The 26,731-nt window shown below is 46.6% G+C and overlaps 1 protein-coding gene across 6 annotated transcripts in view; it reads left to right on the plus strand.

Annotated features, from left to right (window-relative positions):
* The window catches only part of LOC142882112 (cell adhesion molecule 1-like), a 265,213-nt gene that overhangs the window by 198,162 nt on the left and 40,320 nt on the right, over nucleotides 1–26,731 (plus strand). For 5 of the 6 annotated variants that reach the window (XM_076016656.1, XM_076016651.1, XM_076016654.1 and 2 more), the window contains exons 2-5: nucleotides 598–615; nucleotides 11,799–11,945; nucleotides 19,731–19,883; nucleotides 20,704–20,841. In XM_076016656.1, the coding sequence (XP_075872771.1) occupies nucleotides 598–615; nucleotides 11,799–11,945; nucleotides 19,731–19,883; nucleotides 20,704–20,841 (456 nt within the window). The remainder of the gene's footprint in view (nucleotides 1–597; nucleotides 616–11,798; nucleotides 11,946–19,730; nucleotides 19,884–20,703; nucleotides 20,842–26,731) is intronic. The other variant, XM_076016652.1, reaches the window with a different exon arrangement.

Below are 26,731 nucleotides of genomic sequence, written 5' to 3' on the forward strand. Positions count from 1 at the left end.
CCCTATTGTGGACAATTTAAAAGACGCTTTCTCAAGGAGCTTCATTTCGATATAGCTGGTAAATAGAAGCATTTCAAAAGGTGGCTCAGTCTCGCGGAGCTCGGTAATATCCCGACTCCAGGTGGAGTGAGAGGAGACGGCCGTCGTGGCTCTGACATGTTCCTCACCTTTGTATTATTATCTGGAGGAATCTGTGTTTATTCAGCCAAATGTCACAGTTGCCACTGGATTTATGGATTTCTCCTTCTGAAGAAGGTTAGTAATCAGCTCAGCCTCCCACAGCGCTACGTCTGCTTTCCGCTTCCGTCTTGTTGCCGACTGCTTTCCGACACCTGGACTCTTGCCTGTCAATTTGGTCACTTTTGGGTCCTTGGTTTTCCTCTGGGTGTGAATCCAGCATGCTGAACCTGTTCCTGTTCTTGTCCCCCCTGCTGGGCGACTTCACAGAGCATGTAGCTCTTGAAGTCAGTTGTGTCTAATTGTTTTTTTCCCCCCAATGATTGGCCGTTGAATGCTAACCCCTCCCTCCTCTTCTGTTTTCTGCCCCGTCCCCACCCCCCAAACCCTCCTCCTGCACCCCCCACCTCTCCAATCCAGGAGCTGCACAGTTTCCAGGTAAGCTTTTCCCGCCTTTGCCTTACCTCCCTCTTCTCCGCCGCCTTGTCCTCCTGTTGCATTGCTACTTCCTGTCTCCTGTTTCCACTCCAGCTGGAGATTCTCTCTCTGACTCTTTACATTCTGCCTCTCTGTTGCCTTCGCCACCCTGAATTTCTCCACAAGCTCATCATACCATCATCTTCTCCGCCGAATGGCTGGCGATTGGCTGTTCATCGCTGCAGCGTCCCAACATCCCCACTGTAGTTTAGCGAACCACTGCGGTTCTCTCCCTGTTTTCACTTCCTTGTCCATTGCTCTTTCCATTTTCCAGCCCAAATCCACATTTCTGACACCGACATCACAACTTATTGTTCTTCTTGTTTGCAGCTTTTCTGTTTGCTGTGCAACAAGGGAGAAAACATTATTTTCTTTTGCTTCCATGGTGATTAAATAAAACATAGACAAAAAAACATAGTCAATTGAATATAAATTGAGGGAGAAACAAAAATAAAATCAAGTTATACATAAATTGTCATTTTAATCCTGTGATTAAATACAAAGGGAAAAAAAAAACTTTCCTGCACAATCTTTCCCAATTGTTTTCCTCACAGCTAAGATCTCCTCCACTCCCAGCTTTATATTTAGCTTACCCAATGTACAACTTGACATGATATAATTACTGTAATCATAAGTGTAGTTTAATTGAGTATAATTGCCTCATCAAGGCCCTGGAACCAACTCCTGCCGACTTCCCGCTCAGTCCACTTAGAACTAAACTATGAAAATGCTTTTTCGATTCTTCCGGGAACTGAACGCCGCTGAGGGCTTCGGGTTCACACTTCAGTCACGCTCGGCCACGCTGACAAACGCACAAATGCACTGTGCAGTTCAGGCCATGAAGGAAGCCAGAGGAGCCGTTTTGTCAACTAATTCTTTGAGCGCTGAAGTCACAGCGCCCCCTACATTTTGAATACGGTGCACTTAAAAAGCTACTTTCAACAAACAGGCATTGACACGGCCAGTGAAGGACTACTCAACATTTTATCACTGAATTAGAACTAAAGAGGACACTGGAGAAACCAGAACAGAAGGTTTTCAGATGACTGCGTTAAACTGGGTACGCACATAAAATCGGCCTGTTTTTGTCCCGACTTTCTACTTTCCCCACCAATGACGACAAACGTCAGATTATTTTATGCCTTATAGGATTATTCTATAAAATCATCCTGAGGTCTGTGTTAGTTTAAGAGTCAATTTGTCCCAATGATCTGCTTGGAAAAGGGAGCGGGACCAGCGATCGTGAATATGTAACATAATTATTACATTTCAACTACCGTATTTTCCGGACTATAAGCCTCTACTTTTTTTTTACCACGCTTGGAACCATGCGGCTTATGCAAAGGTGCGGCTTTTCTGTGGATTTTATTTCACCCGCCAGGGGGCGCTTTAGCAGGAAGTGCAAAAACGAGACAAGCGGCGACACGGAGAGCAACACTGACATATGCTGTGTCTCAATTCAGGGTCTGCATCCTTGAAGTACGCATTTTGGAAGGAAGTTGCGTCATAGCACTGCGCGAAGGCTCCTCCCAATTCCCAAGGGTCCGTAGGACGCTCCAAATGCGTACTCGGAAATACGCACTCGTTTAAGCCGACTCCAAGGATGCACCGCTACTATCCTTTGCGTACTTGTGTATCCCATGATGCTTTGCGTGCTGCTGCAAAGCATCCTGGGATCCTGGGAAGTCAGCTGAAATTAGCGGCATGTACTGGCAAAGACACAACATATAAATCTAAATATTGAAGTTTCACATAAAGTATCCAGTTTTTAACGTAGGATTTTACTTATTTGATCATCCGACGGCATCGTTAGATGGCGAACCAATGGTTAGCTTGATGCTATAAAAACGTCACTTCCGGGGTTGGCCAGCAGGAGGGAACGGCGGTGACGCAACCAGGAAATACGCTGTAGTCTAGACCGTCCCGTGTGGTGACCGGGGAGGCGGGGTTTGGTCCGTCCTTCTAAGCTGGGTACTCGAAGAACGCTTCCTTCAGACCCTTCAGACCGAGTGTCTATTCAGCAATAGACAGCAATAGAAAGGTATGTGACGATGCTCTTCTGACGCTGTTCAACTCCGACACTGAAGAAAGTGACTTCAGCGGTTTCAGTGCGCAGGAGGAAGATGAACAGTGACAGGTGGTTTCTGGCTTCAGTGTTCATGAAGCGACTTTAATGGTTCCAGTGTGCATGAAGAAAAAGTGACAGCGGTTCGACGTGTGTTCAGTGGGTTCAGTGCGCAACTTTTCTGTTTTGGCTCTCGTCTGTATGTTCTCTTGTCTGTACGCGCTCTGTCTTTGTGAGCTCTGGTGCGTCGCTGCCTCGAGTTCTGGTCCGACTCTGTACCAATTAACCGAGGTGACCAGCGGGACCCCGCAAACAGGATCTGCGGTGCGAGTCCAGAGTCGCAGGCTCGCAGCCGCCGAACCGATACGCTGTGCGGACCCGTTTCCTGACGAAACACCTGCGGCTTATAGTCCAGTGCGGCTTGTACATGTACACATTTGGTTTTTCCCCCTGAATTTAGCTGGTGCGGCTTATATTCAGGAGCGCTTCATAGTCCGGAAATTACAGTACCTTAAATTCAATATTCATGATCAACAGTCCGACACCTCCCAAGCCGCAACTCTGAATTGTGACGAGGAATTAAATGTAGCCAATAAAGAAGCAAGCCAAAACAAGCATGGCAGTTTTATTTTATTTTATTAAGTTTATTCACAAAGATTATTAAGTTACGTTTAGGATTTAGTGTTACTAAGCGAATAACACGAGCCGTGTTCACGCTGTCTACAGGATTTTCCAAATATATAAGTACATCCTCTTCCATGTTTTGTGTTGTGTTGAGGGTTGTTGCTGTGTTTCTTCTTCGTTTTTGTTAGATCGCATTAGATCACGTGAGATTTCTGGCTTGGAGAGGCGTGAGATTTTATTTTATTTTATTTTTTTATCTTCTCTAATGGGTAAAAAAATCTCTTAAGATATATAAAATCATTTTATGTGCAACTCACTTTATATGAAAATAAACAAACCAACAATAAAAACCCTTCAGTTTTTTTTCTTGGTTTGTTTTTTTCTGTTCCTCCGGACCTTTTGGCCGACAAAAAAAAGACCGACTTCACACAGCCTCCCAGGACCGAGGCGGTTTAATCCAATTAGCTGTGGCAGGGAGACTCATTGATATGAATTGGAAGTGAGCAGCCGGGGTTCCTCCCTCGGGGATGATTGGACAAATGTCCCCGTCATCCAGGGCCAGTCCTCGGTCACAGAGCTGCAGTGGTGGCGGTCGGCCCCTCCAGCTGATTAGCCGTCGACAGAAACGCAGGGTGACGCGCGCTGCCAATAGCGATTGTCGTCTCTGTGTTGGGGGTGGGGAGGGGTAGGGAGCAGGGGGTCGGGAGCCAATCATAGAGTCCATCTGAACCGCGGCGGCTAAACACCAAGAAAATATTGTGTCATCTCCTCCTTCGCTCCCAGGCTGTCGAGTCTGAAGGAGGTTGGGCGACTGTCGGGGGACCGTCCAATCAGCTGGCGGTCTTGACGCTCAGGTCGATTTTAAAGGTTTGACCCAGTGGAGACGTGGGACACTGCCAGATGATGCTCCGGCCCCCTTTTGAAAAAGCTTCTTGAAGCCTCACAGAGGACATTGTCCGAAAACAAGCGCCAAACAGGGTTGGAAGCAATAAAAGTAGACCAAAAGCCATTGCTCGGCCACAATGCCGGCACTTTCTGAAAGACATCCTGCTACAGCAGAGTGACGTTGATTGGAGTCGACCTGCAAAGAGCATTTCCGGGGAACGAGAGGACATGAAAACAGGGGAAGCGGCCATGTAAAAAGGAAAGATGCAATTATTGTAAATTCGCTATAAAATTGGGGCTCTGCGTAAATGCGCAATTTAAAGGCAGCAATTCGATAAAGTTGACGAGACGGTGTGGCCTCACTCTGACCTTCTGTCCACCAATCGATAGACGCGAAGACGTGAGGGGACACCGTTATCCATACAAGCACAGAGGACACACACTCACACACACACACACACACACACACTCAGATTAATGACTGAATCAATCACATGCATACAGTGTTTCTTCCTTCACAACTCCACCTCAATTCACTCAGGACATTTAGCCACAAGGTCGGCCGTCTCGCTCTGCGCCTCATCGAAACCCCGACCTTCCGCTTTCCAACTTGCGTTGCGTCGATCGAGACGCGTCTCGTCCGTCACGCGGACCTTGCTGTGCGTCGGCGCTCCGTCGGGACAATTTCTGAGGTTGGAGGCCTTCGGGTCAAAGATAAGATTCTTAAGGAGAGTCGCTGATTAAGTCCATGCGTCACTGTCGCGTCTGAGCGCAAAAACAGTTCCAAGGACTTCCACTAGGGTTGTGTTTTTCAACTCAGATTACAGCGCACACGCACAAAGCCGAGTATCAGTCAGCTGAGGACGAGCAGGAAATGACAAGGACAACAATAAATGAGAAGAAGAAACGCTGATGCCTCCCCTGCGAACCTGATTTCCCAGCTGGCCGCTCTCTGATCCGTCCTGCATCCCCGGCAATTGCAGTTGTGCATCATTAAATTAATTTCCTAATTGGATTGCGATGAAAAAGGCGTAAAAGGGTGTGGAAGGATGTCGGTCCAGCGGCTGCAGGGAGTTTGGTGGAACAAAACAAGAGAAGCATTCTTCTTTTTAATCGATTTGCCTTTAATTTGTTTTATTGCTGATGTGTAGCGCAACTGTATTTATTTTTATCATAGTGTTACAGTCATTTGCCTTCTTCAGTCAGTCGGACCTCAGTTTGACATGCAGTTCCTCCAGTTTGACCCGAGAGCCGGAGTGTTTTTGTGCTTCGGAGAAAAAAAAAATATCTGAAGGAGAAGTTTTGTGTTTTTGCTCCACTCGCTACGCGATAAACACATTTGGCTGTCAGATTAATTGTGCTTAGTTTAAATTGGGTTAAGGTTTTGAATTGTTCAGTTTTTTAATATAATTCCATTTAATATATCACACTTGCGGAACATCAGCTTTTAATTATTTACCCTTCGATAAGCAGATGCCACCGTAAGCATCACCCCTTGTTATTATTAAAAAAGAACTGGGGGGGGGGTCATACACAGGTACTTGAAGATAATTAACTCATTTGTCTCAATTAAACGGTGTTAAAATAGTGAAACAACAGCGTGCAGGAACTCAACGGCTATATTGTTGATTTTATCAAAAAAACAAAACAAAGAAAAGGCGTGACTGAGCTCTTTAAATCTGAAGTACCTTCAGGCCTTGACAATAAAATGATTGACTTTGCATCAAGTCTTACTGCTATACAGTAGTTTCACTACCGCAAAAAATTCCCATTGCCAGGTTTTGTCTTTGAACTGCGCCCTCTCCCTCCAGCCACTCCAGCGTTCTCGCCACCTCGTGCTAATTTTCTCCACACCGAAATATCTTCAACCCAAAACACCTCCGGAGGGTCAGAGGAGGTCCGGCAGAAACCTTTGCAGGGTTTCCACTCAAGCGCACGCTATTGTAGCACAGACGCTTTGTGCTGCCGCGATTAAACCTGCTGCAGCAGGAATATTGACTGTCACTGGAATAATGAAGTAAAACGAGGAAATGAATGAATGAATGAATGAATACATGAGTAATAACACAACAAAACGTACCACTGAAATAGACAACGAACCCGCAGCTCGCAAGCCCGCAAGTTAACCGGCAATAACCAGCAAAACAGAAGCTGAGCTGGGCCTCCTTCACAATCCTCGCCTGGAGCGACTCCTCTTGTCTGGAGTGGGTCGGGCGGCAGGTTATTATTTTTTCTTTTATAAAAAAAAAAAAAAAAAAAGCAAAGGCAAAGAGGTTGTATGGCCTCTTGTAAAACACCTAAGCACATTAAAAAAAATGACCCCCCCCCCCCCCCGCCCCGCCCCTACCCGCTCCTGACCTGCTTTCCTCCGTTGTTGCGTAGCAGTTCACGCTGAGGTAAGAGACAAAGAGACAAGAAAACACAAAACAGAGAGTTGAACTTTTCCCCTCCAAATAGGTTTAACCGGTCGTCTCCCTGCTGCTCGCCTGACTGCTGGCGTTCGCAGCAGGACAATGTTGCCCGAGTGCCGCAGGAAGCCAGTTTGCGGTGAAAGGCCTCCGAGCGGCCGATGCATAATGAATGAATGGCAAACTGGCGAAATGCTAAGGCTGACGAATCCAGCGTTGAATCCGCTGAGCAGTGGTGACGCTCTGAAGAGTTTTTTGAAAGATGATAAAGTCGGGCAGCGGAAGAATTCCGCATGGAAGAATTGAGTGAGCCGTCGTCTCCACTGACTCTACCGACTGCTTGTGATTTAGTGTCACAAAAGTGCAAAAAATACAACAAGATGATGAAGAAGAAGGAGGTTGAATTAGCAAAAAGAATGCTAACTAAGGAAAATACAATATTGAAGATGGAGACAACATGTTTGAAAAAGCCTCCCTTTCAACTAAAACTGCAACACGAGCCCAAGACAAACCGGCTATTAAAGTCAGAAATATTTTTTTCCCCTCTTTAAAAAAAGATACACCACCAGATTTTGATCTCCTGACGCTAGTTGCGCCGCACTCTCGTTGCTTTCTGTTCGCAGCCGTTACTCAGAAAATCAACTCCTCGCCAGCGACTCGTAAAACCATCAATCATACGCGCCGCACACGCTTATGGCAAAAGCATGTAATCAAGGTGCAATCTGACAAACACACAAGGCCGAGGGTGGCACGGGCCAGAGAATATTTTATTTGTATTTTTTTCTCATTTTTTCTGAAACACTTTGCACAAAAAAATAATTACACGTTGCTTTCAAGGCCTGTGCTTTGATACGTGCGTTCCTGAAAAGAGGTATGAAGATTTATGCACTGCTGGGAATAACTGAGTGCCGACAGCAGACTGCCGCACACCCACGCTCGCACGCACAAATGCACGCGCACGCGCACACACAGAGACAAGCACGCATTAGGAAACAGCAGTGCAACTGTATGAGATTACTGTAGGTTGCATCATGTTTCTGACGGAGACGGGGGACGAATAAATCCTCGTCAAACAGTGGAACTAATAAAAAATGCAGCGCTGCTGCTATTACCGCTAATAACACAACAGGGAGCGCCGGGGTGGAGGGAATATGATAAACTGACAGACCGAGGCTGAGATTAATATTTCCAGCGGTCCCTTCTACCAGTCCGTTCCGCGCGATTTTTCTGTTGTTTGTTTTTCAATCTGAGGAAACGGACTCTGCAAACAGAAACCAAATGTTGCAAATGAGCTGGACTTTCCCGTCATGGCGGCCGCACGCAGCCTCCTCCTACGTGGACGGACTGGAGACGCTAACAGCTTTTTTTTTTTGGTTTTCTTTCTTGCCTTCACCTCCGGTCTTGCCGCTGACTCGTAGCCTCGGGCCAGCTTCTGTGTATTGCCGCGCCGGGGCGTCGCTGCCTGACAACTTTAATCCGGGGTCGGCCGCTTTGACTCCTTGACACGGCCGGCCGGCGGCTTCGATCTGCCTCTTTCTCTCTCCCGCCACGGGCCAAACGTGTTCCTGGCTCTTTATGGCGGCTGGAGATATATATCGCGCCGCTAGCCTTGTCTGTTTGGGTTTGTCACGACACAGCAGCCGTTCAGGTTTTCTGCCACTCATGTTTGATCCCGTGCTAGCAATTCTATTTCTAGCTGCTGTTCCATGTTTTGCTTTTCAAAAAAAGTTGTTTTATTTATTATTTGCCTGAGTATCGTCAAAGAAACAATGGCATTTTGATTTATTTCTTTTAGTCGTATCCCTGCGTTTGATTTTCTTCCCACCATTAGCTTCATATTGAATGGGTGGTTCAAATTCCCCACACGCTACAGCAGATTTAACCTCTGACCTGTGTTTCAGATGTCAAAACCTTTCACCTCCCACCAGGGAGTCCCATAAGTGGCCCTTGTTATCAGCGGCTCTACTGAGTTCTTTCTTGTTTGATCGGCACTGTTGTGGGATTGTAGGTGTGCAGTGCAGGGATCTGCGGAGAAGTGAGGACTCACTAATGACATGAAAGTTAAGCTCAATAGATTCAAAGGTTGAGCCAGAATGGCTAGAAATTCAGCCTCGTCCTCGCGTTTCTCCACTAAACTGTCTGGTCTTTGATCCAATCGTCTCGGCGGTCCAGCTCCTATTTGATTTACAGGCTCTACCATGAGCTGTCTCCTGTAAGCGCTTCGTGGAACAAACCAAAAAAAAATGCAGGTTTCACGAGAAGCTCCTGGTGAACGCCGACAACGCAGCGACTGTCGAAAGGAAAAAGAACCTCTTCTTCCTTTTCACCGGCAAGCGCAGGCGACATGTGCGTCGCCGCTGTTTGTCATCATCGGCTAGCAGGCGCTCATGAAATATTCACAATGCGCCGTTGTTGGGTGGGTGGGGGGGGGGGGAGCGTTGAGATGAAAAATATATTCATGCCAGAGCTCGGCGGGCTGAGAAACATGACTTTTACACGTCAGGCCGCCGTGTTTGTCTCCGCCAGACATGGAAACCACGGCGGCGGCAAAAATACTGCAAAACGCTGAGGAGCCGTCTTCACAGGGTGGCACCCTGCAAAGGCCTGAGTACCAGATACAGCTATTGCTCTCCTCCTCCTCGGGCTGTTTTCATATTCGACTTGTTCAACTGAGACTCCATCTCAAGCCAGCCAGAAACCCGTCAGCACTCTTCTTCTTCTTCTTCTTCTTCTTCTTCTTATAAATCACCGTCACATTGTGTTTTCTACCTTCACGTGATAGTTTTAATTGACTTTGTTGACCTTCAACAGGGCCTGAAGACCCTTCCACAGCGCCTCTGGCTGGTCAGATGCGGAAATACAGGACTTTGGTGGCCTGCGCGGCACCTTCTCACACGGGCACAGCAGCATAGACTGATGGAAGAACCGCAGAAATCATGCCTTAATGAAGGGCGTTCAATGTAGCTATTGGTTACACACTACTTCTGCGATGCATTGTGGGATACAGTGAGTGGACTGCTCGGTTGGATGCTGTTCTCTCAGATTTCCGACGCCGCTACAAAATTACCTCTCCGATATTCAGTGAGCAAGTCAGTGATTGTGGACGCAGCCTAAATCTGCTCCACTTTCGACAAAACCAACCTCATACTTGGTGTTGACGCTGCTCCTGCTTTCAGCCTTGACCCCCCGCCCTACGTGATGCCGGTTTGGTGGTTTTGGTGAATCAGGTCGTCCTCTTTCGAGAGACGTCTGAAGACTCAACAGTTAGAGCCACTTAATCTCACCCTTCTCCTCTTTGTCCTCAGGGGTCGAAGGAACTAGAGGTCTGTTCATGTGGTTAGTGGTGATTACATTAAATTAACAAGAAAAAAGACAAACAAAAATAGAACAACAAAATCTGGCGTTTCTTCTCCCACGAGATGGCAGCACCTGCGGCGAGTCAAACCTGAAGCACGTTGTTACACTTTCTGAGGTTTTTGCTTGTGTTGTACTTCGCTTTGAATGAAGGCGTCCAGGAAACAAAATTATTGGTGGTGTTGTAGGTCAAAAGCGACCAGGCAAAGAAAAAGATTGTGGAATAGTCCCTCGTGCTGGTTGAACCACCTGCCCTTTAGACCCGCCCCCCTGTCCAGTCCTGAGGTGGTCCGTCAACACCAGGACCTAGACCACCCCCCCACCAATCCCCCCACCAATCCCCCCACCAATCCCCCCACCATACCCCACAGTCCTCCTGGCCGTTGGTGGCCATTAATTAGCGACCGGTTGTTTATTCTCAAATGACAGGCGGCGACGGTGGTTTGAGGAAACACCTGGCGGCGCCCCGCTGCTTCCTCCGCCGCCTCTTAACCTTGTGCGAGCGCCGCACGCATCGTCTGCGAATTACCATAAACAGATGCCCACCTAGGCTGCTCCACCTCTGCATGCGTCGGAGAAACGGGCCGCGTCTTTTTGAATATCAACGAGGGGCTGCGGCTGAGGTTTATTTCGGGCCGCTGAGGGATCCTGATTTGAATCTGGGTTGTTGTTGAGCCGTCTTCGGTTATTCTTCAGCTCTCTCTCTCTCTCTCTCTCTCTCTCTCTCTCTCTCTCTCTCCTCTCTCTCTCTCTCCCTCTCTCTCTCTCTCTCCCTCGCCGCCGACACCGCTGCAGCCTCGTCTCCGAAATGGCAGGGTTATTTTAGAGGTGCTTGACAACTGAGGCATGCAAATTAGCCGCTGATGTTTGCCGCGTTTCTTTTTCACGCCTCACCCCGCCCTCGTCCTCACAGCCGCCTCTGAGTCGGTCCTTTTCAGACTCTGTAAGAAGATGTTATTTGTGATGCTATTTTTGTAACTATGTAGGAGGAAAGTATGAGAGTGAAATTACAAAGAATTAATCCTTCTTCCTCTTCTCCTTCTCCTTCTTCTGTCAAACGCTTGTGACAGTTCGGCAGCTACTGCGTTCTCACACGCGACGCTCAGAGAACAACACGTCGCCATAGCTCACACACTCGAGGTTAAGTGGGAATTGAGCGGTGACGAGGAGAAAAAAAAAAGAAGCAAAGAGAAAAAGAAAAGCAGGTCCCTGATTGAATTTTTAACCCCGCTTTGAACCTGACGCCTCATAATCATATTTAATGGTGGCGATGCAGAACTGCTGTCAGCCTGTTTTCCAAATTAAACCTAATCAAAAGCAGCAGCGGGCAGCCAAAGACCCAATTGGCCGAGCGCTCCGTGCGCATCAAAGGCCGGACCCTGTTTTAATTTTAATTGCCGCTCTCAGCTTACACAATATTTGGCTGATTATTGGCTCGCGTTGCGCATCAGACGCTAATTTGTTGTTTTTATATCTGGCATAATGTTGCTTGGACGCCTCCCAAAGGTCCAGCTGGAACCATAAGCACTTGGATTCTTAAATGCGTATATATATATTTTTACAACTTCACATCAGAGATCGTGAAAAACCAAAACAGCTGGTCGGTTGAACTCCCTCATGCTTTTAAGATCATTAGCTGCTAATGGCGTTGGACCGTCCTCATGTTGGAGATCCTCGTAATCACATGATCGCACCAGGGCCTGCTTCCGTCCCTCCCGTTGGCTCCTATGCATATTATCATTTTCTTTTAATCTTTACTTTTTTTTTGCTTTTGCTGATCTTCTGCTCCTTTGTCCTCTTGCCTGCAGTGGTGAGTCAGAACCTGGTGACGGAGAACGTGTCGGTGGTGGAGGGCGAGATGGCCATCATCAGCTGCAAGGTGAAGAACAGCGACGGCTCCGTCATCCAGCTGCTCAACCCCAACAGACAGACCATCTTCTTCAGGGACATGAGGCGTGAGTAGCAACTTTATCACGCCAGATTTCTCCGACTCTTCCAGCTCCTGCCGGCCGGCTGGGGAGAGAAACACCATCCTGTCTTAGAATCATTTAAAAAAATCTTTACGGTAAATAGTGAATGTCCGTTTCTCATCAAATATATAACAGTGATGTATGCAATTCTACTGAAATGCGACCGTCACCAGTAACAACAATGTAAGAGTTTATAGTGGCGACATTGCAACGCTCGACAGTAACAACAATGTAACAATTGAAAGTAACCTCAGTGTAACGATCAAAAGTAACAACATCATAACAGTCAACGGTGGTAACATTGTAACAGTCAACGGTAACAACAATGTGAAAGTCGATAGAGACAACAATGTGACAGTTGACGGTCGCAGCGATGTAACAATCCAAAGTAACAACAATGTGACAGCCAACTGTTAAAACAACATGGCAGTCGACAGTGGCAACATCGTAATAGTTAATAGCAGTTGGCAATAACGACGGTGTAACGGTTGACAGCGACGACAATGTGATAGTCGACGGCAACATAAATGTAACAACTGACACTTTTGCTTGCGACAAACAAGACGGCTGTGACATTGAGACGTTTGGGAACCGCTGGTTTGTGTGGGGCTGCGGAGGCTGCGGCGCGTCTCTGATGTGATTAACGCGGTGTGTGTTTAATTATAGCCTGACGCAGTTTGATGGGATCAGACGATGAGCCAGCTGTTTATATTCATACCGTCCTCACTGCAGCTCACGCACATGCACACATTTACATTTGGATTCTGGAATTCAAGGTTGAGAAATTGACAAATATAATGATTTTTAAAAAAAAATTAATAAAACATGTAGTTTAAATGAAGCGTGTGAATCCGGCCGGCAGTGAGGTTGTTTAACGCTAATTAATTTTTTTCCCCTCCGGCAGCAGCACTCATGTTGAATGCTGCTCCCCCACGCAGCGAGATTTCAGCCGTCTTTGCCTTCCTGAAAGCGACTCGTGTCCCTAAATATCAAACTGCCTCTTGTGTTTATTCTTATCCGGCCCAGTTATCATGTGACGACTTTGTCAACTGGTTGCTTGTGTCTCTGTGCCGCCGCTGCCGCTGCCGCCGCCACCGCAGCCGCCGCAGCTGCATCTCGTCAGGTTCTTGTCCCAACTAATTATTATTATTAGACTTTATTAAGGACATAACATGAGGTCCACAGTGACTAAAAATACATAAAAAAAAAAAGACATAAATGATCAAGTTGTTTGTAAAAATGATGTTTTTAGCTTTGTTTTGTGGCGAGTATTACTGCTGACCAATGAAAAGGTCTTTTAAAGGTCCAAAAATGTTACCAGTGTTTCCTGCCATCCCTCCTTCGCCACTCACTTCAACTCGCTCCACCCACCAGGAACTCTGAGGGTCGTCCCCTTTGTGATCTCACAACGGGTGGCGACCCCTCTCATGCGTTAGTGAGTGACCACAGCTGCAGCCAGGCGTTGACTCTGAGCCCTCTGAGACCGCCTTATGTTTGTGAAAAAAAACAACCAAACACATTTTCCATGCTTTTTATTAAAAAATAGAAACTTTCAGACTTTGAACCTTAAAACTTTTCTTTGACAAAGATGCTCCTCCTCCTCCTCCTTCTTCTTCTACTACTTTTACACTATTTAAAGCAGGAAGTAGCAGGATGTGTCTTTCAGCAAGAGTGTGAAGATGAAGAAAGGCGAGCAGGTGCACTGAAGGTTTTCTCTGGTTTCACTGCAGCGACGTTGCGGTTGCGATCCCGGCGTTCATCCGACTCTCACGCTGCGTCCTTGGCAGCCGCAGACGTTCTTCAGCCGAGCCAAGTGGAAAATATCACACGCTGACCTTCCTGTTCCGCCTCTGCTGGTAACCGAGTGCGAGACCGGCTCCGTTGGCTCTCGCCGAGGCATTAAATGAGGGGGGACGGGGGGGTTGGGATTTTTTTTTTTTTTTTTTTTTTTAATGCGATGAAGATCTTTCAAAAGCTGTAACAGTTGAAATCGTCTTCGCACATGAAAGGGCTCCGCCAAGCTCGCCCAGCAGGGGGGGTGTGAAGGCCGTGACGGACCGCGAGTCGGACTCTCGCTCCACTTTCTATCCAACAGAGTTTCTTATATGTTTCTTTATCGGACAGGCAGCCGTGTTGATCACGGTGCGTCGCGGCCGTCAGAGCCCTGATGTCACAGTGTGAGTTCACTTCCAGACATCTGGTCCAATTGAAGCTCTGCCGCTTCAAACGCCTCTTAGACGGTTGAGGGTTTTTTTTTTCTTTTGTATATTAATTCACGTCCCAGAAGAACTTCCTCTTTTTTGGGGGGGCTTAAACTGCTCTTATTCAGACCAGAATTGCCTGTTCAAGGAAGATGCTAAGTAGCCCGTTTCACACCAGACCAGGTTGGTTTCGGTTGACAGATGAAAACCTTTTGTTCATATATTCAGGTCTGTTTTGTTTCGGTTTTTGGTGAATATTTCACTTTTCCTCCTGGTAAAACAGCTTTAACTAAGCAGAATCCGAGTCTTTGACTGGTTTGTTTGGTTGTAGCAACCAAAAACTATAAAGTAATTATTTTATTAGAGATATCTATTTAGAGATATTTCATTTTTGGGGGCAGTATAAAAAAAGACTTTTGTCAGTAAATCAGCCAATTAAATCAAAACAACCAGACCGAATCATTTGACTGTAAACAATCTGCAACCACTGAACGCCTGGACCTCATCTCAGTTATGTACGGGGAGGCTGGAAGGAGGAGAGAAGGAAGAAGGGAGTAATTACACCCCCACCTCTCCCCCCCAACCTCACCGATTCAGATACCCAATAATAAAATTTTGATGCGCTCCCTTCCGAAAAGCAGCGGCATCCACTAATCGCAATTGATTGCAGCCACTTAAGGCGACGGCGTTCATCACACCGAGATGGGAGGAGAGAGGGAGGGTGTGGGAGAGAGAGGAGGAAATTATGCAGAGAGAGAGAGAGTGTTGGGAGACGGATGATGAGATGATGAGGAAGGAAAGATAGAAATAAGTGCGATGAATTAAAATCAGGAGGCGTTTTGTTTTCTGCTTCTTTGCCCAAACGTGTCCAGTCCCACTTTCACCTCCAGTTGCAGGAGAAAATGGGAAATGTGTTTTTGAGAAAACAGCAGCCCACTTTAATGTCACGTGCAAGAACTTCTGCAAGAATCACATGGAGAGCAGGGAGAGAGACGAGAGGTGTTTTATCTTCGATTCGACCCAAGAAGTCCTGAGTCAGCAGCCAATCAGAGGCTTTCAAGCCGCGAGCGTCACTCCCTTCCTTCCAGCACCTTGAACTGACTCATCGGCCCCGGCGGCTGCTCTTTACAGGCCGTGGACCGGCTCGTCCTCCTCCTCCTCCTCCTCTTCCTCGCTGCTGCAGCGGCTCCAACAATGAGCCTCATTAAAGCCGGACGCTGTGTTTATCAGCGGCGCACAGCGCTCGCAAAACTTGAATAGGCAGCGAAAAGCAGCGTCCTCACACAGTCTCCTTGGCTTGTCTTCAGGACGTTTCCATTGGTGCTTTCCAATCAGCTTAGTCACTGACAGCTGCTGCGAAAGGACACGGAACAACGACACAACAAAAAAATCAAATAATAAAAAAAAACTTTTCTTAACTGACAAGCTCTTTCAGAGTATTTTTAGGCCCCTCATTGGACGTCTGCAGCATAGACCAGGTGGACTCTTTCACGATTGTTGCACATGTCCTTCAGTCCTCACTGTGTTCGATATGAACAAATGTTGCCCAGGTTTGATCGCACTGTCAGCCGAGACGCTGCACAAGCGAGGAGCCACAAACTGTGGCTGTGGCTCCGCCTCTTTCCCCCTGAAGGACCCTGACTGACCCTTGGCCCCGCCTCCCCCTGATGAAGCTGATCAGTCTGATTAAACCGAATCCGTGCTGCAGGCCCCGTCTCTTTATTCCAAGCTTTGGGTCCCGCCTCATTTTCCTTCAAGGATGACGACTGGTCCGGTTCCGCAGCCCCTGACAGGGGTTCTAGGAGTGACTGGAGCTTCTCAAGATCCATTTTTAATCCCTTTTGATTTAGAATTTCATACTGCCGGAAAAACCTCAAAGGTTACTCGACAGGCAAGCTGAGAGAATCAAACAGGAAGCAGCAGAAAGCTAAAGGTCAAAGTCCTTTTCTTTGCTTTCCCTTTTTTCCTCTCTTTCGTTTAGCCAATAGCGCTCTGCCATCTGAAATAACAGACTGCATGCACTTTTGTTCGGGTTTCGTCCTCTCTGCTCCACCGCCGCTGTGTTGCAGGGCGACGTGCCGCTGTGTTCCGCCCCGCTGTGTCCGCCAGCCGCCTCTTCATCCTGCGTCCTTGTATCTCTGAGCCCACAGTGTTGTCACCGGAAAAAAAAAAACCTGCGGCTCGGAGAACTCGTGTCCTTGCCACACCGTTACAAAGTATTTATTCATTCGGGTTCGTGTGTGCGCCCGCACGCACACACACTCACACACTCACACCACAACGCCTTATTTAGAAGTGATACTTAAGAGGATTATGCCATCCTGCAGAAATGCTTTTGTGAAATGGATTATATCTGATTGGCAGGGATTTTCTCAAATTTTCACCCCACCCCCACCCCCTTTTTTTTTTTTTTCAAATGAATTCAAATGTGGACTCTTGGATCTTCCTGCCTGACGTGCAACTGGTTGACTTTGCCGGTTGGTTCTGTACAATTTGCTAATAGAGAGGTCATAGATAAATGGATACTATTTTAATGAAGGTTTTAATTTACAACCTGTTACATAAACCAAATAATTTCACCCTTATTTTGCAGGCCTATTCTTGCTGAGTCATTGGTTCCTACACTTGTAAACACGCCGCTGTGTAAAAGCATTTTTATTATCCACAGTTGTTGATTTTAAGATCTTTCCGTTGTAGACCGTGTAGAGAACTACGGTGGCTGACAAGGGCCAAACACAATGCAACTGCTTAAAGCGCCGTAATTAGCGAAAACAGCTGCGAGTGCGGAAACGATGCAAAGTCACAAACACAAATACAAGTTTAAAAAAGGTACATAAAGAGGATTGTGGTGCAAACGCAAATAACACGCTGCAGGACATGAAAATTTTTACTTAATCCATAACACAACCCATCTCGCCGGGGGTGGACGTCGGGGGCGGGGGGGGACCATTACTTTATGGTCGACGCCGGGGACATCCCCGAAATATACGGGACAAAGTGCGTCCCGTATCAGTTAATTACGGGACAGGTTTTTTAGTTGCCAAATATGGGACAATCGCGTATTTTACGGTAGGGTTGGCAGCCCTATCTAGACCACAGACGGAAATCAAATGAAGTTTTATCATTTTCCCTAAAAGAAAAAAAACAAAAAACGGGACAAATCGTGTCCCTGGAGAGATTTGAAAACCTAGGGGAAAAGGGACGCGTGGCAACTCTACTTCCGTTGTAGGGACTGGGTTATGCAGCGTTTTTTTGTTTGCATGTGTTTTCTTGGTTTGCATCGGTTGTGTTGTGCATCGCTTCTCTGTTTACAGCGCATTTATGGATTAAGTAAATGTGTTTATGTCCTGCAGCGCGTTATTTGCGTTTGCACCACGATCCTCTTTTTGTATCTTTTTTAAACTTGTATTTGCGTTTGTGACTTTGCGTCGTTTCCGCACTCGCAGCTGTTTTCGCTAACTACGGCGCTTTGAGCAGTTGCATTGTGTTTGGCCCTTGTCGGCCACCGTAGAGAACGGTCACTGTCTCGTCAGCATCATGGAATAATTTAGCTGTTAAACTAGGTGTATTGTTATTTGCAGGGTTCCTTAAAATCTAGAAAAATGGAATATAAAAGATCAACTTGAACGTGATTTTGCAGTTGCAGTGTGACTGTGTTTGCAGATGACGCCCTGATTTATGTCAACCATTTTTAACTCGACATCAACTTCTAAAAAGTTTTATCACACAAAAGCAAACTATAAAAATTGAATTACATGACATTCTGGGACTTCCTGGAAAAGACCTGTTGCAGGTCAGAGGTCACTGCCACCAAGGGAGTCATACAAACATTTATTCCCCCTTTATTCCTCTGTTTGCTTCTCATAGTCATCACATTAATATTCTGCAGGGCTGCTCCTTCTTTTATTCAGGCAGCGTCCTTTGATCCGTCACTCGTTATGAGTTTTCTGTCTCTCCTTCTGAAACCAGACTGTAGGTTTTCCACTGTGCATCCTCATGGATGCTGTGTAAATCTGGGCGGGTTTAATTAAATCTGGTCGGGATCATCGACGCAACCTCCCGTCCTGACGGCTGTCCCTGGAGTAGATGTCGCTAATGAGGGGCAGATTATTCATCCCCCACAGTGACGAGTTATTGGTCCAGAATCAGAGACTAACGGTTCCAAAAAATAAAATAAAATAAAATAAAATAATGGCTTCCAAGTATATCAGCATTTGCATAAGAAACAACTGTTCTGTTCTGTTTGTTTTCAGATGTTCTTCTTTGGTTTTAGGTTTTTTTGGAAATGTTGGGAGTTTGGAATGAAACAAAAATGTATTATTTTCTTCATCGCGTGAGACGCTTTCTCTCCTCCAACCCCCCCCCACCCCCCCCCACCCCCCCCACACACACACACACACACACACACACACACACACACACCTTTTCCCCACATTTGTTTTCCTCCATATCAGGATGCAAAGCTTCGTCCTCAGCCACCTTAATAACATAATTTAAAACGTGTGTGATGTTCTTGTTTAATGATGCACAAAATCAATTGTGCTGATTAGTATTCCCGCTCCTGGCTACCTTCAAATTAGCACCTTCTGACACTCCTGACGCTACAAATACTGAAAGACTGTACAGCTTCTTCATAAATAAGTTAAAGAAATAGCCACTATGTATATATATATATATATATATATATATATATGTATATACATTTATACATTTCTGTTTATGTTTGTATAGATATCTGTATGAGTATATATAAGTGTGTGTGTGTGTGTCTGTGTGTGTGTGTGTGTGTGTGTGTGTGTGTGTGTAAATAAATTTCTGTATGTAGCTGGGTTGTTCCCTGTCAGCCCTTTCACATGTTTAAGGCTTGAGGTGAAAGTAAATAAATAAATAAAAGGGGAGGAGGAGGCGGAGAGCCGGGGGAGGACAGATCCATACGCGGGGAGCAGCGGAGTGCAAAGCGCCCGCAGTCGCTGTCAATCAGGCGGGAATTTATCGGCACATCAAAGCCGGGTCGGAGACGGCTCGGCTTTCATCTCAACCACACGCTGTCATTCCGCATTACAGCTGATCGAGTGCGCTTAGGCAGGTAGGCAAACAAGGTGAGGCGAGACGGAGAGCGGCTGCAGATTAGCGGGAGAGGAGAGTGGATTTAAGACTTCTTTTTTTTCCTTCCTTTTGCTGTTGCTGTTGTCCTTGTTATCGCGGGCCTCCACCCCTGCAGGCCACATGAGGCACTGCGAGGTTCAAGGCCTCTTGTTTTTTTTCCTTTTGAAAGAAAAAAATCTTCTTTTTTTTTTTTTATTATGGGATAAAAACAGAATAATCAACCGTGTCTCAGACTTTGGTTTTCTCTCCCACTTTTCATGGAGTTACATCATCTCGCTCTCTGATTGGTCGCCCGCTAGTTTCTTTTTTCTTCTCCTTCCGTTGGTAAATACTCGGGCAGAATTCTGGAGCGCACACGCTCGTGTTTGCGCCAACGGCAGTGAGGCATGAAACTCTCTCTTTCCGGTCGCACCTTCTCCCAAAATGAAACGTCGGCGTGTGTGTGTGTGTGTGTCTTCCGCAGCACTGAAGGACGCCCGCTTCCAGCTGGTCAACTTCTCTGACAACGAGCTGCGGGTGTCGCTGTCCAACGTCTCGCTGTCGGACGAGGGTCGATACATCTGCCAGTTCTACACGGACCCGCCGCAGGAGGCCTACGCCGACATCACCGTCCTCAGTACGGCGCTGGCGCATCCACACACACACACACGCACACACGCACACACGCATGCACTCACCCGGTTGTTCCAGCTGGTTCCGACGTGCAGCCTGTTGCTTGACATTTAAGGCTGTGAAAAATGAAAAAGGCCTTGTGGGTTTTTTTGTTGTTGTTGTTGTTTTTGTTGATTTTTTGTGAAGGCAGCCGTGACACTTTCCATCTTTGTATTTTTAGTTTTTTTTTTGTTCTTTTTCATCCCTGCCCTGCCTTACATTGACAACAATGCCCCTTGTGTACGTCCGCCACTGAAGGTGGATTCAGCTTTTTATTTATTTATTTTTATTTATTTTTTCTTTCTTAATGACCAGAGTCTCATATTTATCCAGTTATTCTCAGGTCCAATTCATTCTAGAGTTCATTCATCCTTTCTAGGTTTCTTTTCATTTGTTTAATTTTATATTACTTTTGACCTTTTTTGCCTTCCTTGTTTTTTGCTTTTATATTTTCTTACTGGAAGCCAAAATTGATGATAGTGATGATGTTGATGATGATGGGGATGATGATCATTCTCATCATTCTCATCATCATCATAGTAACAAGTTGCTGCGAACGTCAATTCCCTCTTTCTTTGTATTTATTTGCACCCAGCGTCATGTTGGAAAACCCTGTCGAGAGCATTATAAACACACACACACACACACACACACACACATGTATGTATATACGTATATACACTCGCGTGTGTTTGTGTGTTTGTGTGTGTGTGTGTGTGTGTGTGTGCTAAATGTAGTTGTGCAGGACTAAGTCACCTGTTGATAAAATGGTTGCTGCATGTCAGTTCCTCCAGGGAGCCCCATCATCGAGGCCCGGGACGAGGTGCTGAGGGAGGGCAACGAGACGGAGATGACGTGCACGGCCATGAGCAGCAAACCTGCTGCCACCATCAGGTGGATGAAGGGAGACAAGGAGCTGCCCGGTAGGTGGACGGACTCAGGGGAAACAAATTGAGAGGCAGCTTTTAGCCGCCAGAGCCGCTGCAGAACTGGACCTTCACCTTCTGGTGGGTCGAGGGTTTTTCTTTATTTTGTCTCCCATTAATCCGAAAAGCTTCTCTTCGCCTCGTGTCAAGCGTGTTTGACATGATCGAGTTTTTAAAACAGCCTGTCTATTATTCAACACTTATTGGCGTCATGTGAGCAGAATGCTAGCAGAATGACTTTGACACACGACCCGAGTCGACTCGAGTTTAATTGACCAAGATTCAAACACATTTCACAGTTTCTATACATTTTATTTTTTCGGCAGGCCAGTGGATTTTTAACAACATTCATGGCCTCAATATCAACTTTAATGATACAATGTGAAGAACAAATATTTTTAACATCCAGTCAACACCTCAGAACTGTGAAAAGCACTTTTTCTTTACTTTTTCTGCTTGCTCCATTTTTCAGAAAGCAAATTAAAAAAAAAAAAACACTCACACACACAGTCTGGAAATCAGCCCTCTGTGATGTCACAAAGGGCAGCAAATACCTCCTACCTGGGAGGGGGGGGGTCGCGGTCTTTGAAACACAGCGCCCACTAGTGACTAGAGAAGTGTCAGGACGCCTGACTGACCTTCACGGCTTTGAGGCTCCTGGTGTGACAAGCAAAGAAAATGTTGTTTTAAGCCCCAAAAGGTCATCATGAGTTTTTTTGGACTTTGAAGAGCGAACAGTGCAGCTTCACCTCAATGCTTTCACTCCTCCTCGCTTCCACAATGCTGCTGCAGATCCACGGACGCTGCTTTTTCATTTTTTGATTTTTTTGCTTTCAGCTCCAATTGAACATCTGCCTACGTGAGCATCTCAAAGCTTTCAGCACATTTGAGCACCATGGTTTTTTTCTTTTTTTTCTTTTTCTTCTTTTTTTTCTTTTTTTGTAAATGTTTGCACACAGCTCCTTCCAGCCTTTAATGCCGGCCCTCATTTACTGCTGACATCAGTCACGTTGCTGTTTTCATTCCCATCCCTCCACTCTACGGTTCTGCTGAGACTTTGAATGGCCTCCGTCGGAGCGGCGACGATCCGGCCAAAGCCGGTTTTGTCGCCGTGACAACTTTCATGCCTTCATCAAAGGGGAGCCGAGCTGTCAGAAGCTGCAGTGGAGGGAGCTCCGGGGCCAACAGGCCTCCTGCCAGGTGGCTCCTCCTCCTCTTGGCCCAGCCGGCCGCTCCCGTCAGAGGCTTTGAAAAAAAAAAGAGGTGCTAATAAGAAGCAGCTCACGAGGCTCCGAGTGGCTTCACCTCTGCACTGCAGCCCATTGATCCCGCCGTGGCCAGAGTCCCGGCCGGCCGAGGTCGGGCCCCGGGGCCTCACTGCGAGCCTTGAACATCGCAGGCAAATCTCTTATTTATTTATCTATTCATTCAGTCATTAGTGGATCGATACCTGGGACAGCGAGTTGCTGAGTCTCCCGGCCGCTGCAGAGCAAACAGCAGACGGTTCTGCAGAGGTGCCAGGTGCCCCAGATCGACCTCGGTGACGTCACATGACTGGTGTTGATGCAGCGTCGTGGGCCAGCTCCCGGGGCGGTTAATTATTGGGAAGAACGTCCAGAGAACAGCACGCTTAGCCCGCTGTTTGCTGTTTGCTGTCTCCTGCTGTTCGCACCCTCTATATGTGCAGAAAGGAATGACTGCACTGTGAAAGAGGCGGAGTCAACACCTGGCTGGGGGTGTGGCCTCTGTGACATCATACAGGGATAAAACGCTCCAAGTGGTGCACGCAGGCAAAGTTAAAGGTGGAGTTTTCTCATTTCGGAGAGAACTCAGTCACGTCATATCACACTAAGCAGTTAGGGGGCGCACCACTCGGGTTCCGGAGCGTCAGACACGCTGGATTGGGGTGCGTTTTGAATTGCAGCCCGTCACACCGATGTTTCCTTCAGCGTCTCCTGTTGCAACGGAATTGAAAAACGCCGAGGTCCGGACTCAGCGTGCCCAGACTGACGATCCTCCAATTGTCCGATTCTCTGGATGGCGATTCACGAGAGCGACACCCAGAAACAGGCCACTGATTGGCCGCTTCGGCGGAGCACTCAGCTCACAACTGGACTAATAGGAGCCATCAAACAGCGACCCACTCTTCAACCGCACTCAAAAATATACATAGATCTGCATTCGTCTCCAACACGGCCGCCTGCTCCAACCTCTCATAATCGCCGCTTTCAAACAACCCTCATTTTTGGCTCGTTTTACCGAATGACACAGATGAAGGAGGGCAACAAAAAATAAATAAAAAGGATAAAAAAATCTTCACATGGGGCTGAACGCCCCTCAACCAGCCGCCTCTCCTCTCGCCACCACTCGCACTCGCAGGCGACTAATCGCTTTTGGCTGCAAAGTGGCTCGGCATTCTTTGTAGTTGCACTGTTGTGGGCTGGATTATCGGAGCACTTAACTCGTCACCTGTCACACCTGCGAGTGCGATGAACTCCATTCGCCTCCATGCGCATTGTGTCGGCGCAGCTGGAAAAGAGGCTGAGACAATAACTGCAGGTTACGAAACCCTCTCGCCTTTTATTCTTTATTTCTTCCCCCCCCCCCTTTCAACAACAGGGCACCACGCTTGACACGGTGGCAATGTGACTTCTGTTAGAGCCCTTCAGTTTCTCCTTCCGACGAATGTCCATCACCGAACCGGAACAGAAACATCTGCATTCTCTGCAAAATCACACACACTGCATGTTGGCAAGCTGCCAGGAAGACCTTGAATATATTTGAAGAATCTGGTGGAAAATAATATTCTTCACTGTGGCAAAGGAGTTAGAAAGCTCAGCGGATTCTGCTTCTCTATTTGGAACCACAGCACTGGAAAAAAAAAGTTTTTGGACACCCTTAAAATTTTACTCAATCCCAATTATTGTCATTAAATATTTGCCAAATGTTTGTGCGTTTCAAAAAGTTCTGCTGCATCAGAGGCACACAAACAACTTGAGATAGTTTTGTTTGGTGGTTGTTAATAAGACAACACAGGGAAATTCTTGTCGTTCTTGTACTCTGGATGTTTTGCAAGAGGACAAAGTCTTCTTGCTGAAACATCCAGTTCTCAGATGGACGCAACAGTGCAGCATGTGGGTGAATTATTGGTGACTGCAGTAAACTGCATTTGGAGACGATAGAGCAGTTCTTAGCCTGAGGTGTGGAAACCTTTTTTTTCCACCACTGCACGCACAGCGTGTTTTCTCATCGCACTCATCTTACGTTGAATGAAATCAGTCCTGGACGTTGACCCACTCCTCGGTTTTTGCACGATTGACTCTAAAGCCTCACGTCTTCTTGAGCAGAGAAAAGAAATTCAAAGAAACCATAATAGTAATCTGAATAATTGGGAGTCTCGCCGCTAAATGTTCTCCCTGCCTTGCCTGGCAGACTTCTTTCTAATTAAGTGTCCCTGGAATTTCAAGTTAATTACCCCCAGGGATGATCAGCCGCTCTGGGATATCATTTAAAGGCTGCGATGGCCGCGCTCGCCGGTGTAAATGGGACCAGTTTGGCTTGTACAAGCAGAGCCATTACCTCCCCATCATCCTGCTCTTCACCTTTGGGTTTTTCTTTGGGTTTTTTTTTTTTTTTTTTGCCCAGTTGTCTGCCAATTTATCAACTGGTCAGGACATCTAAAGGTTTTCTTGAGCTGTAAAGAACAGAAAAGACCGGGAAGCTTCAGCAGCTCAAGTCATTTTTTTGAAACAGTTATTTTAAGAGAGAAAAGGTGGAAGGACAGGAAGACAAAGTGAAGAAGGCGTGTGACGCTGACTGACAGAGACCAGGACGGCCATTAGCCTGCCGTCCTGCGGGAGATCGGTGGGTGATTTCAATTACAGCGGCCGACAGCAGCGGGACGACTGCACGGAGCCTCCGACAGACGGCTTGAAACGCAGGCTGCTCTCGGTGAAGCCAGACTGTGCAACCCGGCCGCCCTGCGAAAAGCCCTGCTTAAATAGAAATTTACGGCATTAGTGGATATGAAACGGAAAAGGGGGCGGCTGAAGCATTTTTCTGTGATTAATCAAAGTGGTGCTTCAACTTTTGGCCGCTTTACTCGTCACCTGCGGGCCATCTCTTTTTCTGAAGATTGTGATTTAAAATGATCGTGAGTTAGTTTAGTCTCTACATGATGGCCTCGACAAATCACACAACCATGGAAAATGTCTAGAACAGCAAGACGCTTGAAAAGTTCATCTGAGTTAAAAGTTTTTCCCTCGGCCGTCAAACGACCGAAAGGGAAACGAGAACCATGTTGCTGCTTTTTCGTTCAGCGGAAGTGGACGGTCAAACGGCTTTACAGTCAAACTGGCAGAAAAGGAAGCACACCGCCAGAAGCCAATCAAACGGTCGCCATGGCAACACATCTTGACAAGACGATGCTTGGAGGATTGCACCAAAAGATCTACAGCTAGCAAAGCCAAAATGCGGAGCGAAGTGCGGAGCTGATGGTGAAGTGTTTCAGTCTCCCGGTCGATGCCTTGGAGGCTGCATGCAAATCACCACTAGGTGTCACTGTTAGATGTCGCCACCAGATATCAGCACTAGATGTCAGCACTAGATGTTACCGCTAGATGTTGCCACTAAATATCACCACTAGATGTTACCACTAGATGTCAGCACTAGATGTCAGCACAAGATAGCGCGACTAGATGTCACAACTCGATGTTGCCACTAGATATCACCACTAGATGTTACCACTAGATGTTACCACTAGATGTCAGCACTAGGTGTCACTGTTAGATGTCACCGCAAGATGTTACCACTAGATGTTACCGCTAGATGTTACCACTAGATGTTACCACTAGATGTTACCACTAGATGTCAGCACTAGGTGTCACTGTTAGATGTCACCGCAAGATGTTACCACTAGATGTTACCACTAGATATCACCACTAGATGTTGCCACTAAATATCACCACTAGATATCACCACTAGATGTTACCACTAGATGTTACCACTAGATATCACCACTAGATGTTACCACTAGATGTTACCGCTAGATGTTGCCACTAAATATCACCACTAGATGTTACCACTAGATGTTACCACTAGATGTTGCCACTAAATATCACCACTAGATATCACCACTAGATGTTACCACTAGATGTTAGCACTAAATATCACCACTAGATGTTACCACTAGATGTTACCACTAGATGTTAGCACTAAATATCACCACTAGATATCACCACTAGATGTTACCACTAGATGTTACCACTAGATGTTACCACTAGATGTCAGCACTAGGTGTCACTGTTAGATGTCACCGCAAGATGTTACCACTAGATGTTACCACTAGATGTTACCACTAGATGTCAGCACTAGGTGTCACTGTTAGATGTCACCGCAAGATGTTACTGCTAGATGCCATTGGTAGATATCACCACGAGATGTCACAGCTAGATATCGGCACTAGATGTCACAACTCGATGTTGCCACTAGATATCACCACTGGATGTCACCACTACATGTCACCACTGGATATTACCATTAGATATCACTGCTAAATGTCACCACTAGATGTCGCCACTAGATTTCAATGTGTGATGATGACGTGATGCGACCGTCACTGTTTTCTGGACAATGTAAAGCGATGAGTTTGGTCCGAAGTATCTGAGCCAGAGGGTGGTGCTCTTGGTGTTTCTAATAGCAGTGTTAGCAGCATGTGTAATCATAGACATCTACTGCAGATGTCTGTTTCAGAGTTGTTGGTTGTTTTGTTTTTTTTTGCTGTTGTTTTTTTTCAGACCCGATATTCCAAAATATGCACATACAAAATGGATTTTGAGTTTGTAGTTTCACAAAATGCCAAAATGGAACTGTCGGAATTGTCAGCGGC

Source organism: Nelusetta ayraudi, unplaced genomic scaffold (assembly GCF_046127955.1).
Source record: "Nelusetta ayraudi isolate G7.1 ecotype Tasmania unplaced genomic scaffold, CSIRO-AGI_Nayr_v1 ptg000233l, whole genome shotgun sequence".
NCBI classification, from domain to species: domain Eukaryota; kingdom Metazoa; phylum Chordata; class Actinopteri; order Tetraodontiformes; family Monacanthidae; genus Nelusetta; species Nelusetta ayraudi.